The 13,696-nt window shown below is 38.9% G+C and overlaps 1 protein-coding gene across 2 annotated transcripts in view; it reads right to left on the bottom strand.

Moving 5' to 3' along the window:
• The window catches only part of GTF2F2 (general transcription factor IIF subunit 2), a 133,783-nt gene that overhangs the window by 115,349 nt on the left and 4,738 nt on the right, over window positions 1-13,696 (bottom strand). For both annotated transcript variants that reach the window (XM_087865131.1, XM_045796778.2), the window contains exon 2: window positions 6,317-6,390. In XM_087865131.1, coding sequence (XP_087721257.1) covers window positions 6,317-6,390 — 74 coding nt within the window. The remainder of the gene's footprint in view (window positions 1-6,316; window positions 6,391-13,696) is intronic.

The following is a 13,696-nucleotide window of genomic DNA, read 5'->3' as shown; positions in this document are numbered from 1 at the left end:
GAAACAAACAAGAACAGAGGCCTGAACAAATAAGTGAATATATATTAAATATAACAGGAACTAGGTTCTTCACTTTCAGAAAAGATGTACAAACATGAAAAGGGAGGAAACTGGAAATATTCAGTGGTGTTGGACTAGAATTGGATATTGGTGTAAATTTATTATTTCCAAAATATATAAATATACAAATTAGCATATATGTAAAGGTGTATGTGTACACATACTTACTCTGACCCCTGAAAGGGTCTGGGAGCAAGGATGAGCACTTGTGGTATCCAGATCTTAGTGTCTAAATATCATTCTCCTTTAGAAAGAACTAGGATCCATGGAAAAATGCGTGACTTCAGCCTCAGACAAAGATATACAAGATGAGTCTAAACCATTTTTCTATGACAAAAAGTAAGTGCTCAAAGAATGATGAAGACATGTCAGAAGGCCACAGAACTTATACTACTTACACTGAAAAAAGGGTTAAGATAGTAAATTTGATATGTTTTTACCACAATAAAGAAAAAAAGGGGCATGGGAACCAGCTTAGGAGGAGCTTCCAATGGCTACATTTTGGACAATTTGAACATCAGAATAAATGACGATAGTAACAAATTGCGATCCATTAACTAAAACTGGAATCCATGAATTCATATGAACAAAGATAAAGTAAAAAAGTGGAAAATTTCATGAAGAATAGCATATTTACACAGTCTCAAAGTACCACCTGACATTAATACGTATTAATTACAAGGGGAAAAGAGTGAATTTACAGTGAAAAAGCACAGAAGACTCTCCTTAATCAAGTGCTCAAAGTTACCACTACAAGTAATGGGACAAAATGAAAACATGCAAACCTTGCTAGAATACAGTAAAAACCCAGCTTCACCTCCGTTGATATTCTTGCCAAAGATGCATAACTCCAATCTAATCATGAAGAAACATCAGAGAAACTCAAATTTCATAAAACAATGGAGTGTTGATACTCCAAGGAAAGATTTCCAAATGTTCTAGATTATAGGAAACTAAGAGACCTGACAACAGAATACAATTCAAGATTGTACGCTGGATTCTTCTGTTGTAAAACAGTATGGAGACAACTGGCAAACCCTGAATAAAGTCTAAGGATTAAGCAGTACTATCTGATGTTAATCCACTGATTTGGAGGGACGTGCTGTGATTATGTAAGAGAATACCCTTTTCTGTAGTCAGAAAGAAAAAAAAAGCCCTTTATACTACTCTTCTAACTCTTCTGAAGCTTGAGACTGTTTTAAAAGTATTAAATAATTTCAAAATGTGCCCAGGTTACTTCATTAATCCCTTACTAAGGATCTGATAATATCACTAATTTTTCTCTATAACAACTCTGAAATGAATATCCTCAATCTTTGCACCACTAACTTATTACTTCCACGAGATAAGTTCCATGAAAATGCTGGGTCAAGAGCATGAATTGTTATTATTAATATTTCTAGCCTTCTCATTATCCCAGTCCCACTCTGCTGGATGAGTTTGTCTGTGTCTTTCTATAAGGGCAGAACCAAGAACTTGTGTGCAAAGTGCATTGTGAGCTAACAGGCAGAGAAAACAGTGAGATTATTCTTCTACTTTGTTCCAAGCAGTAATGTGTATGTGAGTACACGTGACTGCGTTATGTATATGTATGTATGTACGCATACATATGTTGGCCAGGCTGGTCTTCAGAAAGTTTGTGCCAACTTAAATTCATCAGTATAAGACTGTTCCAAATTTAGTCAATTTTATAACAGAAAAATCATATCTCATTCTTTGCATATTTTCTATGATCTTGAATGTTACGTGTGTTTAGAAATAAAGCTAGATATTAAGTCTCTGAGAAAAGCCTTACTAGTACAGACTGCATGACTGTCAGTAAAATACAGCATATATAAAGCATTTCAAAAACCAAAGTTTTCTGAGGCAGGATGGTGATGTAGAAAGAAAGTTGCTTTTTTGCTTTGGGGTTTTGTTTTTTGTTTTTTTTTTTTTTTTTAAGATTTTATTTATTTGGGGAGGGCACAGCCGGGAGGAGGGACAGAGGAAGAAGGAGAAGCAGACTCCCCGCTGAGCAGGGAGGCCGACTTGGGGCTTGAATCCAGGACCCCTGAGATCATGACCTGAGCCAAAGGCAGATGCTTAACTGACTGAGCCACCCACATGCCCCAGAAGGCTGGTTTTAAAACTTAAACAATCTAGGGGAGTGGGGGGGGGGGGGGACAAAAACTGAAACAACCTAAAGCAAAACTATAAGCTAACTAAAATGCAGTACACATCAGATGTCCAAAGGGATAAAAATAATTCAAGTACGATGGTTTAGAAATATCACATAAACTGCCTAAGAAAAATGGCCCAAATGTTACCAGCTGTTAAAAAAGGCTAGACTCTCCTTTTTTTCAGGTGTAAACGGAACCAAATTTGGGGAGAACTGCACTCCCAGCTGCATGTTTTCTCCCCTTCCTCTGCCTGTCCCAATTCCTCTACTCCACAGCCCTCTCTGCCGGAATGAACAACCACACCACTTAGATCTTCCTAGCTTTGGGCCCACTGCACAGCAAGCTGCTGCTGCTTTTCTTTGGGAGATGCGCCAGGGAAGGGAGGCCCATCCCCAAACCACATCAGACACAATGCAGGGCCAATGGTCTATACTGTGTACTATGTAGCATGACAGGAGGTGAACACTATTGACCATTTTACATGCATTGAACCCACAAGGTATAAATATCACCTCCTTTTAATAGATGAGGCAACAGAGAGGGGAAGCAACTTATCTAAAATCACATAGCTAGTAAGTGACAAGGTCTGGACAAGTCCAGAGCTGAATGACTCCTGAGTCCATACTCATAACCAGTATGCCACACTGGCTTTTAAAAACCTTAGCTGTTTTCATGTTTTACCCAAATATACTTTTTTTTTTTTTTTTACCACAGATAATCCAAACTGGTTAATCTGCCTCTAAGAATCAATTATGTATTTCCCTAGCCTTAGAAATATTTGAAGATGGTTTCACCTGGTGTGTCTTAAATCTTCTCTCAACAGCCATAGTACCTTCAAATATTCCTCATACGACACTGAGCTTTTTAATTTTCTCATTATCCTAGTTTCACTCTACTAAAGGAACTTATTTGTCCATGTCTCTAAGTACAGCACTAAGAACTGAACATAATGTTTGCACCATATGCTAACTGGCAAAGAAAAGAGTGGGATTATCATCCCACTTCATTCTAAACAACAAACATCTATTAATGGAGTCTTTTGTTTAGAGCCACATAACCCTGATGACTCATATTTAGCTTGAAATCAACTAAAATCCTGATAACCTCACGACACACACTGAGAAGCCATTCCTCATCATCCTACACTTGCTTAATAATGAATTGAGCAATTCAGTAAAAGGAATGAAAACTGGGGCGCCCGCTGGCTAAGTCAGAAAAGCATGCAAATTCCTGATCTTGGGGTTGTGAGTTCGAGCCCCATGTTGGGTGCAGCAATTAGTAAAAATAAATAAACTTAAAAAAAATAAAAAGCAATGAAAACTAAATGAATTAATAGCACAAACAAGATAGCCAGACAGGAGACCTACTATGGAACAAGCTGTTTTTAAGCATTTCCATAGCAATCTTAGGGTACTAATTATTATGAATCTGTTATTATTAAAAGGCTCTAGATCTGTAAGACAAGACTGATCATGTATCATGTTAGGTAGAAAATCTGCTAGATCTTTTATCTAACATAAAAAATACATGCACACCCAACAACATTAAATGCAAACAGCTTATTGTCACGATCAGGACACTCTAGAGAGTGAAAGAAGGGACACTAGGAATCGCTGCACAGGGAAACACATAAACTGGGACTGTCCAGGCAAACCTGGGGGCATGGCCACCCAATATTAGATGCAACTGTGTAAACCACCTGCTTTAAATAAGGAAGAAAAAGAGCTTGACACTTTCTATCCAGCAAAGGGTAATAAAGTAAACCTGTGGTACCCCCGCCGCTGCTTTTTTAGCATGCTGTCTTTATTCTACTTCAGGGATCACGGACTTGCAGAGGTTTCCCTGAACCTCGGCTTTTACGCGATTTCCCATACTAGTCCCTTCTTCCCCACACCAAAAAAAAAAAAAAAAGATGTTACAGTCCTCAACCAGGTATTTTCTTCACACAGAGGTTTTGAGGAATGCGATATTCACGGCAGAAAAAGGACAACATTTGAGTTTACAAAGCATTTTAATAAACCCTAAGCTATTTCCTTTGTCACATAAATACTTTATGGGTTGGTAAGGCATTATTACCCACATTTTACAAACAAGAAAGCTACGGCTTAGAGAGATAAGGCCAAACAACTTTCAAGAGCCACTTAGGACTAGAACCCAGGTCTGGAGCTCTGGTCTAGTTATTACATAAAACCACATGGTTCACCACTTAAATGCATTTTTCCTGTAGTCTGCCTTTCTTCAGTGACACACACTGCTGAGATTTTTATCTTGATAGCGGCTCCCATTTTCAGTAAAGCCAATTATTAGAAATTCTGAAGTCCACCACAGAAAAAGTAGGTAATTATTGGCATTACAAAGGATTCCATGTTGAAAAAGAAAAAAGATCACAGATTTCAACTGAAAGTATACAAAGTGTGGTTCCTTTTTTCTTTCAATAAAAGACAACTCGCAAAAAAAGCGATTTATCCTCAACTTGGCAGAAATAGGTTCATTTCATAAAGTTAAATATACAAATAAATGACAACCATTTCCAAATTATCTCACTGGATTCAAAACAAGCAACTTTAGGAATAAGGAATCTAAATTCAGAAGATGAAGTGACCTGTATAAAGTCTCACTGATAGCAAGTAACAGGGCTGGAATGGAAACTTACTGGAGTTTTCTTACCATTCAAAGGCCTGAATTCAAATCTGGTTCTGCAATTAAACATGTAGTCATTTCTTGAGAAAATAAGATATTACTCATCCCTATCTAACTTTAGAACTTTGGATATAAAAGCATGCCTGTTTCCAATCAATATCTTATTAAAACAAAATGAAGAGTTAAAAGATATGTCAGAACAAAGGTAAGTAAGGAAAGAACAAAAAAGAACTAGAAAGAAAACCCTGGGGTCAAGTAACATGTAGAAACTGAGAAGATGAGAAGGAGCCAGCAACAGATTGAGAAGGAACAGTCCATGAGGTTAGATAATCAAGAGAGTGGGGTCCCAGAAGTGAAATGAAAAAAAGGATTTGAGGATAGGAATGATCAATAGGCCCAATTCTGTTGAAGGACAATCAGGAAGGCTGGTAGATGACTCAGATTTAGGAATGTGCATGTGCTAGAATGCAAAAAAGGACTCCAAATCCTTTGCAGTGACTCCCACCAAGAGTGGTGTCTATTGCATCCCACTAGAATCTGGGTTTGGCTATATGAGTTGCATCCTCAGTAGGACGTTGGCAACCATGATGCAAACACTTTCACCATCACGTGAATGAGTACGTTGGAGATGAAACACACATGGCCACTGCCCCAGCTGACAGCAAGCCAACTACTATACACATGAGTGAGGCCACTCTAGCCAGGAAGACCAGCCAGGTCAGCCCCAAACAGAACTGCCCCACAGAAAAATAAGGAAATAAAATGGTTTTTGTTCTAAGCCACTAAATTTTGATTTGTTATGAAGCAAAAGCTAACTGATAAAGAGGAAGACAGTGATGACAAACTAGAGCTATTTCAGTGGAGGAGCGCGTATAAAAATCTGATTAGAGTTGGGTTAAGAATGGACAGAGTGGAATACAAGGCCTCTGGCTGACATCAACTGAGCTTTAGAGGCTTCCCTTTCTAACAAGACCATTTCTTCAACCAGGAAAACTACACGATTACACTACTTACCAGGTGTTCCCTAGACATTTCCAATGCCTCTACAGATAGACATGGTGGCACAATGGCAAAATCTTTCTACTGAAGCACTTAATGGGGTGCATCCAGTTATGCCCAACCCCAGCATACCTCCTCAGAAGACGTGGAGACGATGGAGGGACGAGGGAATGACATACTCTGCTGCTTCACTGCCAATAAGTTTTGCCAATAAATCTGACTTTACACCTATCACTACAGAGGGTGTGTGTGTGTGTGTGTGTGCATGCACAGGTATCCATACACATATGCACAAATACATGTATGCACACATCTTGACAAGTCTTAATACGCTCATTACTTCTCTTTTTCCAAGTACATTCTCTATCTGAAAAAGAACTGTTATTACATTTTGAAACGCCTATAAAAATTTCAAAAAACAGCTTTTTAAGATGTAAAAAAATATAGAAATAACTTACTTGGCAATCCGCAGTTTCCCAACCTCACCTCTTCCAGGGGCTTTAGCCCATTGCTGTGACAAATATTTAGGAACCTAAAAAAAAAATAAAACAAAACACTAGTAAGACTATGTTTTAGATACTAACAAACTTCTTAAACATGAAATTATATACTGCTTCTATTTTATTTTCTGCCTATAGTAACTGATCATTAATTATTATGCTCCCATAATACATTTTGCACTAGAAGAGATACTAAGAAATCATTTTAAATTTCACAGAGCTTAAAGTCAATCAAGCTGGTGACACAATACTAACACTAGTCAAATATCTTAACAAAACAGTGTTAACTCATGTTCCCAAATAAGTCCAATGAAAGTTCAGACATGAGAAAGGCTACCAGAAAAGGTTTTTCAGAGGACTATAATACTCTAACATATTATTTAGAGATACCACAAAATTTAAGATGATTTCAAAAGTCAAGTTCTATTGTAAGATAATAACTCTGACCAATGATAAAAGATCTGAAATAAATGACTAAATATCATAGCTAACTTTTATATAATACTACTTTCCTGACATTGTTATAAGCAGTTTCCATATATCTACCCCATTAATCCTCACATCTCTATGAGGTAGGTACTGTTAATTACCCTCATTTTACAGATCATGAATCTGCAATATTCAGGAATTATATAATTTGGCCAAAATCATATAATTTGTAAATGATGGAGCCCGGATTCAAACCCAGGCAGTCTGGGTAACTAGATATATACAATCAGAAGGGTTCTAATTCCCGAAAAGGTTAAGAGAATATATTCTGAGAATCACTACTATTTCTTCTAAGAGGCAGTTTGAACTGTGGAATCAGCAAACACCTTCACGGCTAGCCTACTGTGAGGAATGAGATACCACAAATAAAGCATGAAGCATAATACCTCACATAAGGCAAGCACTCAATGAGTGTCAGGTGTCACTACTATTTCCCCCAGCAATCTTGGAATAGTAACATGAACATGAGTGTAGAACAGAGTCAGAGCTTCCAAAGTGGGAAGAAAAAAAAATTCTATTTACCAAGATTTCATTTGCAAAAAAAACCACTTGATTACCTAAAAAATGGCAATGCTTTGTTTAGATATAGCAAAAATTCAGGAATAAAAGGTTTAAAAAAAATTCTAATGGCATTTCTTCAATTACATGTGCATACTATACACCAAAATTATTGAACACTAGTCATATTCCCTAATAAAGCCCATAGGAGAAAGATGGGTGTCTTTTCTTCATCATATTCCAAGTTACTGGTTCAAATGAGTCCTGTACATATAAAGATGCCATAAGATTTTCTCCCAGTCAGTAACAGTATCCCTCCCATAATTTGTATTTTAAGCAATCACACTAACCACTAACTTCCTGGCTGTCTCCTCAGTATTTCAACCCCGACAGTTTTTCCATCCCTTCAAATCACTGACTCCAACACCTCTGCACGTCTCCCTAGCTGTGTATGTCCTGTCTTCAGTCAATCATTCCCTTGCCCCTACCTCCTTGATCATGCTGGCCTGGCAGAACCCGATTAAAGCCAATTTCTACTGCTACTTAATTAATTAGTTTGATTTGATTGTGTTACTTCTCCACACTATACCTGAGCAGCTGGAGAAAAATTCACAGTGATGTCTAACTAGTCTCACTTGAAATATACGGCTACTTACATCAAGTAAGCCCTTCAAGATGCTTGGCAATTGAACTCCATCTCCCTCGTCAATCCGCTCTCCCGCTACAGCTGAGTCACAAGTTCTCTTCACTTCTCAAGCCAACAGCACCTCTCCCTCCCTTCTCCTTCTGTGCTGATAACCTCACTTCTCTCCCAACTAGGGAAAGAGGATCAAAAGAGAACCTCTACAGCTACCATGCAGCCACAGCTGAGGCCTTTAACTCTGACTTCCTCTCTAAAAACAACAGATGAACAATGGTCAATCCCTCCACTTGTGCACTGAATTTCTTCCCCTGTAATGAAGGACATCTTTCCTTCAATTCTACCATTTTTCTCCTCTCTCCTCTTCTCTAATCATTCCCCCATCAGAATGATGACCATGATGATGACCGCTAACACTAGAGTGCTTCCTACATGTGGCAGGAACACTCTTAAGATGGACCCAATGATCCTCACCTCCTGATATTCACACCCTTGTGTAATTGCCTCTCCTTGAGTGAGAAGGGGATCTGTGACTTGCTTCTCATCAATACAACATGGCAAAGGTGATGGGATGTTACTCCCCTTCCCCTTTGGCTAGGATTCTTTTATTTATTTTTACTTTTTGGCTACAAAATTAGTCCATGTCTTTTCTTTTTAAGTGGGTTCCACCCCCAACATAAGGCTTGAACTCATGACCCTGAGATCAAGAGTCACATGCTCTACCAACTGAGCCAGGCAGGCACCCCATTTTCTTTTTTTTTTTTTTAAGTTTTTATTTTCATTACCCAGTGCTCATCACAAGTGCACTCCTTAATCCCCATCACCTATTTCACCCATCCCCCCATTCACCTTCCCTCTGGTAACCATCAGTTTGTTCTTTGTAGTTAAGAGTATTTCTTGGTTTCTCTCTCTTCCCCCACCTTTGCTCACCTGTTTTGTTTTTTAAATTTCACATATGACTGATATCATATGGTATTTGTCTTTCTCTGACTGACTTATTTCACTTGGCATAACACTCTCTAGATCCATCCGTGTCATTGCAAATGGCAAGACTTCGTTCTTTTTTATGGCTGAATAATATTCCACTGTGTGTGTGTGTGTGTGTGTGTGTGTGTGTGTGTGTGTACACATACCACATCTTCTTTATCCATTCAACAATCAATGGACACGTGGGCTGTCTCCATATCTTAGCTATTACAGATAATGCTACTATAAACATAGGGGTGCATATATCCCTCTGAATTAGCATTTTTGCATTGTTTGGGTAAATACCCAGTAGTGTGATTGCTGGATCCTAGGGTAGTTCTATTTTTAACTTTTTGAGGAACCTCCATGCTGTTTTTCACAGTGGCTGCACTGGTTTGCATTCCCACCAACAGTGCAAACATGTTACTTCTGTGATTAGGTTACATAAGATGGTGACTTCTATCTTGCTTCTCTAGTTTTTTCAGTCTGTACACTGTCCATGCTGGCGAGGCCCAGGTGGCAAGAATCTAAGGACAGGCTCAGGTCAGCAGGCAGATAGGAAACCTAGGCCCTAGGTCCAATAACCCAGAGGAACTGAGTTCTGCCAACCACACATGCTTGGAAACAATCTTTCCCTAGTCACAACTTCAGATGAGAATTCAGCCCTGGCTGACACCTTGACTGTAACCTGTGAGAGACTCTGAAGCAGGGGACCCAATTAAGCCACGCCAGGGCTCCTGATCCATAGAAACCATGAAATAATAAATGTATGTTGTTTTAAGCTTCTAAGTCCGTGGTAATATAGCAACAGATAACTAATACATTAAGTGCAAGCACTCTTCTAAATGTTTTAAATATATTAACCACTTAATCTTCACACAATCCTGTTATTTCCTCCATTTTGTAAATGAAGCTGAGGCACAGGGAAATTAGCAAATTTGCTCAAGCTCACATACCTAGTCAGAGCAGAGTCTATAATTCTTTCCACACACTGTCCCATTTTTCCACCTCTCTTTTCAGCAAAGCTTTTTGAAAGAGTTGTCCTGGCTGGCTGACTACAGTTCCTCCTCTGCCATTTTGTTTCACTCTAGATAGGACTTCCTCTCTACCACTCCACGGAAAGTGATGACCCTAGTTACCAAATATCTCCACGTCTCCAAGTCAGTGTATATTCCTCATCTTTCACACTTATCAACAATATTTGAGAACTGTTTCCTCCTTCTTCAAACACTTTCTTCACTTGACTTCAAGGCACCACAATCTCTCTTGATTTTCCTCATACTTCTCTGGACTCTCCTTTTTGGTCCCCACACATCTAGATTCTCATCTTCCCAGCCTCTCACCTGTAGAGGGCTCTGGTTTCAGTCCTCAGGCCTCTTCTCTTCTCTACCTGCACTCAATCTTATGTAATCTCATCCAGTCTTGTGACTTTAAATACCATCTGTATAATAACAACTCCCAAATTTAGAGCAAGTCCAGGCTCTCCCCTCAAGTTCCAACTTACATATCCAATTGCCTATTCAAGCTCTCCATCTGAATATTCAGTGGACATTTCAAACTTCAAATACCCATACCAGAACTCTAATTTCTCCCTCATAACCTGCTCCTCCTGCAATTTTCTATCTCTCAGTAAAAGTCAACTCCATTCTTCCAGGTACTCAGTCCGAAAGTTTGTGCAGTTAACCCTGAATAGCTACTTTTATCTCAATTCCACATCCAACCAACTCATATATCCTGTGAGCAACATCTCCAAATTATATCAGGACTCAAGCCCCTTTTCACCAATTCCAGGGTTACCATCCTAGTCCAAGACACCATCATCCTTTGTATAATTGTAATAGCCTCCAGATCCTAAATTCCACTCTTGTCCACGTCTAGTTTATTCTCAATACAGCAGCCAGAGTCATCATCCTAAAACATAAGTCAAGGGGCGCCTCGGTGGCGCAGTCGTTAAGCGTCTGCCTTCGGCTCAGGGCGTGATCCCAGCGGTCTGGGATCAAGCCCTACATCAGGCTCCTCTGCTAGGAGCCTGCTTCTTCCTCTCACACGCCCCCTGTTGTGTTCCCTCTCTCACTGGCTGTCTCTCTGTCAAATAAATAAATAAAATCTTTAAAAAAAAAAAAAATAAGTCAAATACTACTATTCTGCTCAAAGCCTTTCAATTTATTTAATAGACATCTACATGGTGCTTTCTACAAGCCAGGTACATTTCTAATCACTTTACAAATGTTACTTCACTTAATTCTCATAACAACTCTATTATCCCAGGGGTTTTTTTTAGATTTTATTTATTTATTTGAGAGATAGAGTGAGAGGGAGAGAGAATCTGAAACAGACTCCACACTGTGCACAGAGTCCGATGCAGGGCTGGATCCCACAACCGAGAGATCATGACCTGAGCCAAAACCAAGAGCCAGACGCTCAACTGACTGAGCCACACAGGCTCTATTATTATCCCATTTTTGCAGATAAAAAAAAATGAAACCAAAAAGTGATTTGCCTAAGGTCTCACAATTACTAGTGATGAAGCCAGGATTCTAACCTAGGCAGTCTAGCTCCATAATCACCATGCCAGGTTGCTGCTCTAGGGCTACTCCCTCCCCATGTCACTCAGAGTAAAAATCCTATCATATCTTACATGTTTCAGCCCCCTGCTAGCCTATGGCCTCATCTCCTACTACTTTCTCTCACTCACTTGACTCTAACCATACTGATCTGTGCACATTCCCAGCACCTCATATCTAAGGGCCTTTAAATTGCTGTTCCTTCTGTCTGGAATACTTCCCCCCCAGATATCTGGAGGGCATGCCCCCATAATATCTTCTGGGTCTCTGATCACAGACCACCTTATCAGTGAGGCCCTTCTCCCACCCTATTTAAAACAGCATCCCCAGCTACTTACTATACATTCCACCTTATTCATTTTTTTTTTCAGAGCACTTATCACGGGCTATATATGTGTTCATTTACTGTCTCTTCTCCTTCCCCATTGGAATGTAATCTGCAGGAGGGAGATATTTTGTCTGTTTTGTTTTCTGCCATATCCCTAGCATCTAGAATAGCCTGGCACATAGCAGGAGCAGTTATTTTAATGACTAGATACTGAAGAAACATTAGCTAAAGTTAATGTAATAATAATGACAACATTATTGGGATATATCTAGGATAAAGAATTTAATTTTAATAAACCTCACTGCATTCTCAGAGAGAAACCTTATTTCAGAGATCTACCTTAAAATACGGGGGAAGGAAGAAAATGCCAATAGTGAAGAGCACTATTTTCTAGTCTGCCTCCGTCCACTTATTGCTGGTTCCTGGAGATGCTATTAAGATAAAGGAGAGACAAGAATATTTTGGAGCACTGGAACTCTTGAAGAGACCACACTTCCTCACTACATTAACCAAGTCACAAGAGTCTCTGATCAAACTGCTGGAGACTACAATTTTAGCTACCAAACAACCAGAAGTTCTAAGTGAAGTCTATATCATACACTAAAACAAAATTAAGAATCAAATTCATTACAATAAATTGTACATAATACAAGCAATTGACAACTTACAAAAAAGATTATGCTCCAGAAGTTAATTGATAAAAATAAGTTTGTAACTCATACTGCATTATCATCATTATAATAAAATCATAAGTTTCCAGGGAAGCCTACCAGCTTATTTAATTCAAAAGTTTGCCAAAATGCTATACTCTTTCAATGAAAAACTGAATACATTGAGAATAGTATGTCAATCATACACTTATAACTCTCTACACCAAGTGCTTATGGAAATGAGCTTCCCAGAAGTTTCAGCCCATTAGTGTTAAGTCTGAAAAAAGGGAGGGAGATGAGGAAGAAAAACTAATAGCATACATGGTCCCAAGCCTCCAAAATACTACTTTGAATGGCTGATATTTTTAACTAAAACATTTTCTTTTATTTTTTAATAAAATTGTATATATTTAAGGTATACAAAATGATGACCTGATATACATAGTGAAATGGTTACTACAGTCAAGCTAATTAACATATCATCTCCTCACATAATTACCTTTTTTTTAAAAGAACACCTGAATTCTACTCTCTTAGTAAATTTTCCCAAAACACTCATGTCAACATGTCACTTGTGAGATATGTGTTGTTTCCGCCGTCTCCACATTCATGAAAGAAAATCAGATGGAGACAAGATAATAGGTACAACAGGGGATGTTTTTGGCGATTTCTGAAGACAGTAACAGAAAATGACTCACTTAAGCATTACTTCCTCAGGGAAGCCTCCCTTGACCCCCTAGACTAGGTCAAGTTTATTATCCACACTCACAAAACAGTATTCCTGGCTTCACTGTCCACACAGATAAGTCTGTAACTGCTTTCATTAGGACTAATATTTGATGAATGCCTGTCTCCTGCAGTAACTATAAATCCTAGTTCACAAAGCATGGGCCATGTCTGTTTCTGCTCACCATAACATACTCAGAGCCTGGCACAATGACTGGCAATCACTGAAAGCCTGTGGGATGAATCAACCCACGTACCCATTCGCTCATGGCAGGTAGAGCAGTGAAGTCAACCATGACTTTGAAGCCAAGGTGCAAAGGTGGTATGTATAGATATTATTCCCCTGAGCTTCTTTGCCAACTTTGCTTCAGCAAATATTTAGTTCCCCAACTACTAGTCTCCGAACCCTGTCTCTCCGAGAATACAAGCAAATTAAGGGTACTGTAATGGACACTGTGATGTGATACCCATTTCTCC

Source organism: Ursus americanus, chromosome 10 (assembly GCF_024610735.1).
Source record: "Ursus americanus isolate L20-20 chromosome 10, mUrsAme1.1.p, whole genome shotgun sequence".
Classification (NCBI taxonomy): domain Eukaryota; kingdom Metazoa; phylum Chordata; class Mammalia; order Carnivora; family Ursidae; genus Ursus; species Ursus americanus.
This window is presented reverse-complemented; position numbering and strand designations above follow the sequence as displayed.